Here is a 6767-nt window from a genome sequence, read left to right as displayed (position 1 = left end):
CCGGAGAGCCCCCGTCGCAGTCAGGTAGCGCGGGAATCGGGTTTAGCACTTGCCACCGCTCAGAACTGGGCGTCCCGGTGCTCGTCTTTTGAGGAAATCTTGCTCTGGACTACATTTCCCAGAAGGCCCCGCGGTGATTGAAAGCCCAATCAGCCTATGGACGGGGAAGATATCTCGTCATGGAAACTGAGGAGCCAATGGCAAGAGGACAGGGGCGGTGTTTTCCGGCGGCTGGCTGTCGGGCTCGGAGTCCCACCTGTGTCCCCACAGTCCTGTCACGCACGAATCACAGTCGGGTTCTGGGAGGAACCACCTCGGCGCTGCGGGCCGGGTGCGGCTCGGCGGTGGAGGACTCACTTCCTGCTCCATCCCCGGGCTGGGCCCTGGGGCGGTGAGTGATCCGGGAAGCAGACGGCGGCGGCCGCCCGGGCACCACAGAGGGGCGTGGAAGGGCGCACCCGCCGCCCCGACGTGTCGCTGCCGGGTCCCCGCGCCCGCCCTTCGGAGCCCGCAGGTCCTGCTGAGGAGCGGGCTGAGGTAGCTGCGGTTTTCCGCGCCGTCGTCGGGATGGCTCATCCTCCCCATCCGTGCTCTTGGTCCTCATGGCGGTCCCCGGCCCCCGACTGGGGCCTGCAGCACCACGAGGGAGGAGATGGGTGTCGGCGCTGCCCCTGCGGTCATGTTCCTATTAATAACCCCAGTGAGCAGAGGGCTGCTCCTCACAATGGCACTTAGTCACAGCACCTGGACGCTGCACGGCCTTCGAGGTCACCTGTGCAGGGGACAGGAGGCTGGGCGGGAAACAGGGTTTCTGGGACAGTGGCTGAGAACTCGCCTCCTGCAGGCGGCCCTGCTGTCGTGTTTTGTAATGGATGCAGAAATAAAATGTATGCTCAAAACTCCTTCCAATGTCCACTTCCTACTGACATTATTTTTGCTTGTGAAGGTTTTAAGCCAGACAGATGAATTGCATCCCTAGGGTTTTTAGATCCTTAGAAACTCGCTACTTTGTCAGTGACCCAGAGCAATGTCTGTAAATGCATAACTGTCTCCACGAGAAGTGTTTGCGAGTGTGTTCTAGTAGGACCGGTGCTTTGATGGTGAGACGGAAGATGGGAAAGGGAAAAACCCCCTCACCGCACCTGGTCCATCCTGCACTGAAACCCAGGATTCTTTGTAGCAGGCTCAGCTGGCTGACCTGTGTTTGTTTCCATTGGAAACTCTTTAAGGCAGGGACATGTTATCTTACACTTCTTTGTGACCCCTAATACCTTACAACATATTACTTACTGAATAAATCACTGATCCATCCAGGAATCTGACCATCTCCCTCAAAATAATTTTTTCGTGATCCTGCTGTCAACTTTATTAATGTGTTAATGATTGCTTCAGCCCCCAAGGGTCATGTTTTGTTCTTATCCCCATTGAATTTCGCTTAATTTACAGCTTGTCCATGCCTTTTTTTCCCCTTGTAATCCATATCTTTTTAAGTCTCATTTCTAACTCCATTAAACCCTGAAATAGATGGTCCCCAGGACAGTTCCCTTTGGAGTTCTGCATAGGCTGTCCCATGAGGTTGCCACCAATCGACAAGCCGCGAAAAGTCAGCTGTTCTCATAACTAATATGAGTAGAATTAAGCCCCCGACTTCCTGGCTTGCTAAAGAAAACGTAGTTGGAGAGAATCCAAAGCTTTCTAGAAATCAAGTTATACCTGCACACGCTCTCCTTTGTTTATCTTGTGTGTCATGGACAATTTGTTCCTCAAGAAGTTAGTGTGTTCAAAGACAGAAGTTCTGCAGATGTGTCTGGGAAGCCCAGGCCTCACTCAGTGATGGGAGAGTTGGCCAAGGGAAGGATTATGTAAAAACAGAATAAGAAAAGCAACCCTTCCGTGGTTGAGAGAATTTACCTGAGAGCCTTTCTAGTCAGGGCGTTCCGTTTGGGTGTACTGGTGGCCATGACGGCTGTCATTTGGTTTTCAGACAATGGGGAGAACATGTAGAGAGCTGTTGATGCATGTTGAGGTCTCTTGCTGTAGGACCTGATGACCCTCAATGATGTGGCTGGGGACTTCAGGGAAGAGTGGGTTACCTGGACCCTGCTTACAGAATCCTCTTCAGGGACACCACCCAGCACACGTAGAAGAATGGGCTCTCAACGGGTAAGGATGCTACTCTCCTTTGGATTTAAGACTCAGATATCTTGAGAGCGCTCAGGTCTGAGTGGTCTCTGGGGATGCTGGTCTCCTAGAGCTCTGACTCTCTGTGGGAATCATGGTAGCCTCCCTGGCAGAAAGAGAATAACATCCTTTTCTATGGCACTTTATGGTTTGCAGGTGTCTTCGTTGATGGCTCAGCATAAGCCTTTGATGTGTGTGTTATTATCCCCCTTTTCCAGCTCGGGACGCTGAGACTCAGAGTTAAGTGGCAGAGATACGAGTCCAGCCCAGTGCTTTTTCTAAAATACCATGGCTACCCCTTCTCCCTGCTTTCCTTCATACCTGCTACACAAGTAATATCTGCTCATTGAAGAAGGAGACAAGCAAAGTGAAAATAAAAGTCATCCATCCCACCGCTGAAGAGCTGCTGTCCTTCCAGCCTTTTTTCTAAGCATATATATGATTAGAAAAATAAAACAGAACAATTAGGATCCTACTGTAGTTCCAGTTGTACATCATACTTTCTTACACATGGTTTTGTGAATATATTTCTACAACAATAAATACTGTTATCTTTCTCTACATCACTTAGAATAACCACTTAGTATTTTGTTGTATGGAATACAGTAATTTACATTAGATTGAATCATATATTTGACCATTTTTTACCTATAAAATGGCAGTTTCATACGGCTCAATCAAATATAATCATTCCTTTCTTGTGGGAAGTTTAGGTCATTTCCAAATAGTCACCAGTATTGTGATGAACAGCTCTTTGTCCTTTTTTAAAAAAGCTAATTGTCTTTTTTTTTATTGCAGTAACATTGGATTATAACATTATATAGCTTTCAGATGTACATCGTAATATATTTCGAATTCTGTGTAGATTACATCATGTTCACCACCCAAAAACTAACTATAGTCCATCCCCTCACATGTGAGCCTAATCACCCCTTTCCCACCCTACCCTCTTCCCCATGGTAACCACCAATCCAATCACCGTAGCTATGTGTTTGTCATTGTTTTTATCTTCTACATATGAGTGAGATGCTAATTGTCTTTTTTTAAAGTCTCATTTATTGAAATATAGTTAGTTAATAATTAGCTAATGTGTCCGAACCAGCGAAAACCTGGGCCGCCAAAGTGGAGTGCATGAACTTAACCACTTGGGCACGGGGCTGGTGCCTGATTTTTTTTTTAATGGGAGGAAAAAGGCTTTTTTTCCTCAGTCTCTTGGGGAGATCACCCTCTTTTCTCACTTCATCTTGGCTGCCCTTTTTTTTCATTGTCTTGTGTTTGCCTGCTAATAAAATGAGAAAACTCGAAAAATGGATTATTGATAGAATGACTGCCCTTTTAATGAGACCAAACACACATTTGAGTTTCCCTGGGTGTTCTCTTCTACTTAGGGAAGGAGGAGGGTTTAGATTTTGGCCAGGCCTTGTGTGATTGGCTCAGATTAACCTCCTATGTTCATCCTCCTATATAGCATTTCTAGACCAAGTGTGATCTCCCAGCTGGAGCAGAAAGAGGAGCCATGGGTCCTGCCACTCCCGAATTTTGAGGTGAGGAAGATCCTACGGGAAAGTCACACAGGTGAGATGTGAGTGTTACCTGGTGGGAGGAACCATAGCGTTTCATTCCTTGTTTAGATGAAAAATTGGAATGCTGCCCCAGACTTTCGTTCTTACTATTAGAAGTTTAAATTTGATTTCTTGGGCAGTCAGTAATTGACTAAAGAAAGTCTTCATTTTAAGTAAGCATTTCACTTTCGTCCAGACTTTAACATCTTCGAAAGGGGTTGCCCAGTTTGGACAATATGTGGTATATGCTTGGAGAATAATAAGGTCATCTCAAGGTTCATCTGGCCATCTTAAAATAAAAATGGGTTAGGAATTCACGTTTTCTGTAAGCTGAATGAACTTCAATAAATTTTTCACAAAGTGAAAACCAAACTAGTCAAATTAAGCGTAGTCTGTTGCAAAAACACTGATTTTAATTTTGCTGCTTTCTGATTTTCTTTCCTGATAACTGATAACTTTATTCTGTTACTTCTGTTAACTTTTCAGACTTTGAGAATCAGGTGGTAAAACTCAATCGGGACATTTCTGAAACAGCAGAACAATGTGGAACATCCTCAGCAAGGGCCAATAAAGATATTTCTCAGACTCCTAGCTGGGGAGGAAACTGGGAGAGGGGCCTTGAATTAGAAGGGCAACATGGAACTCTTCCAAGAGAGGGCCATCAGGGTCCCTTTTCGCAGGAGAAGGATTTAAACAAGCTCCTGGCTGGATATGTAGGAAAGAAGCCTGTGTGTGAAGAATGTGGGAAAAGCTTTAACCAGAGTTCCTATCTCGTGAGACACCTCAGAACCCATACTGGTGAGAGGCCTTATAAATGCATTGAATGTGGGAAAGGCTTCAAACAGAGTTCCGACCTGGTCACCCATCGCAGAACACACACAGGAGAGAAGCCCTACCAATGCAGTGGGTGTGAGAGGAAATTCAGCGACAGCTCGACGCTCGTCAAACATCAGAGAACCCACACGGGCGAGAGACCCTACGAGTGCCCAGAGTGTGGGAAGACTTTTGGGCGGAAGCCCCACCTCATAATGCATCAAAGGACCCACACGGGAGAGAAGCCCTACACGTGCCTCGAATGTCATAAAAGCTTTAGTCGAAGCTCCAATTTCATCACCCACCAGAGGACCCACACGGGAGTGAAGCCGTACAGATGTCATAACTGTGGGGAGAATTTTAGCCAGAGCTCAGATTTGACTAAGCACCAACGAACCCACACAGGAGAACGGCCCTTTCAGTGCCCAGAGTGCGGGAAGGGCTTTAGAGACAGCTCTCATTTCGTAGCTCACATGAGCACCCACTCGGGAGAGAGGCCCTTCAGCTGTCCTCATTGCCACAAGAGTTTCAGTCAGAGCTCACATCTGGCCACGCACCAGAGAACTCACACAGGCGAGAGGCCTTTTAAGTGCGATGACTGTGGGAAAGGGTTCACCGACAGCTCTGCCCTCGTTAAGCACCAACGGATCCACACGGGGGAAAGACCCTATAAATGTGGCGAGTGTGGGAAGAGCTTCAATCAGAGCTCCCACTTCATTACCCACCAACGGATCCACTTGGGAGACAGACCCTATCCGTGTCCTGAGTGTGGCAAAACCTTCAATCAGCGCTCCCATTTTCTCACCCACCAGAGAACACACACAGGAGAAAAACCTTTTCACTGTAGTAAGTGTGACAAGAGCTTCCGTCAGAAAGCACATCTTTTATGTCACCAAAACACCCATTTGATTTAGAATATAGTCTTTAGTGGTTCTGATGCTCCCTTCCAAATTTCCATTGCCGCTGTCTTCGAGTACCCCAAATAGAGTGAACCTGGGCGTCAACGGCTCAAGTTGGGCCCTGATCTATTCTCTTTTTTCCATGTTTGAATGGCGAGGATAAACATACAGGGTCCAAGTAATGTTATGACCACAAAACACATTCCTTCAGTGTTTTTAACTGACTCTTAGGGAAAGGCGAGTTTAATGGTTCATGCCTGGTTCTTACAAGAGAAGTGAGATAAATGTGGCAAAGAGATCACGTGTAAGCTACCTAGTGCAGTCCCTGCACAAAGTGGGGGCTCAGTACTAAATGGGCACGTTGTCACTGTTAATGGTTAAGATTAGAGGTCTTCTGTAAAGCCCTCCATATAGTGCCTCGCCCTTAAAAGACGCTCAATACACGGTTGGTTGGTTTTATCAGGCTTATTACTCAATAAGGAATTTATTAGTGCAGCCTCCCAAGCCCAGAATTTGCAAGAAATTAGAGTGGAACTAGAAGGTTTGGGGTGTGAACACAGGCTGAATGAAATGGAAAACACTCTCCCATCCAGTGCTATGCAGACATTAGTCACCAGATGTGTCATTGCCATGATGAGGCAGAATTATCATAGAGAAGCTGTGGTCTTGTGACTTAGAGGCTGAAAAATCTCAGAAGCTCTTTGTGGAGCAGCGTGTGAGGTTTTCCCACTGGAGGTTTGCTGCCATCTGAGGCGTAGAAAATATCCTGTGATGCACAAGCCAGAGGGACCTGGAAGAGGACGGTAAAATTGTGAAAGCAAAATTGCTGAGAATGTTAAATGATTTTACAGGGATCCTTCCTGGCATTTAGCTGAAGGAAACCACTCTTGCTTTCTAATTTTCTGGGTCATTGGCCCTTTAGTTTTAAGTTAAGGCAACTTTCTGATCCTTTTAGGGTCATTCATTTTGTGCACTAGTACATTCCTGAGTTTAATTGAAATAAATTGAAGGAAGGCAGTGTGTTAGAAAGAACACTGCCTTCATTGAGGAGGTGAGGTGTTTGAGTCCTGGTCCTGACACATAAATTGGCCAGACTTCCACCCTCTTAGGCCCTACCTTACAAGGTTGTTGTTAGGATCTAACACACACACACACACACACACGCCAGCACTTTGTTGTTACACTATGAAGTGTAATATCTCTAAAGTTTAATGTTACAGTATTATTGCTAATCTCTTTTTTTCCAAGGAACTCTGGCTATTATCTCTCCAGGTGTCCCATTTTTTCTCGTAAAGAGGGACTTCTTTTTTAA

General features: G+C 46.2%; 1 protein-coding gene across 1 annotated transcript; it reads left to right on the top strand.

Moving 5' to 3' along the window:
- The first annotated feature begins 415 nt into the window (after window positions 1-415).
- Window positions 416-5568, top strand: ZNF774 (zinc finger protein 774). Its single transcript, XM_046654087.1, has 4 exons — window positions 416-537; window positions 2041-2163; window positions 3650-3756; window positions 4230-5568. Exons 2-4 carry the CDS (start codon window positions 2057-2059, stop codon window positions 5468-5470), a joined length of 1455 nt encoding a protein of 484 aa, XP_046510043.1. The 5' UTR covers window positions 416-537; window positions 2041-2056; the 3' UTR covers window positions 5471-5568.
- The last annotated feature ends 1199 nt before the right edge of the window (window positions 5569-6767 follow it).

Source organism: Equus quagga, chromosome 2 (assembly GCF_021613505.1).
Source record: "Equus quagga isolate Etosha38 chromosome 2, UCLA_HA_Equagga_1.0, whole genome shotgun sequence".
Lineage (NCBI taxonomy): Eukaryota > Metazoa > Chordata > Mammalia > Perissodactyla > Equidae > Equus > Equus quagga.
This window is presented reverse-complemented; position numbering and strand designations above follow the sequence as displayed.

Bases quoted from the DNA above. Each gene is read 5' to 3' on its own strand.
- ZNF774 (XM_046654087.1), top strand. From the start codon at position 2,057: ATGATGTGGCTGGGGACTTCAGGGAAGAGTGGGTTACCTGGACCCTGC. The intron at 2,164-3,649 runs GTAAGGATGCTA...CCTCCTATATAG, and splicing joins GAAGAATGGGCTCTCAACGG to CATTTCTAGACCAAGTGTGA. The intron at 3,757-4,229 runs GTGAGATGTGAG...TTAACTTTTCAG, and splicing joins CCTACGGGAAAGTCACACAG to ACTTTGAGAATCAGGTGGTA.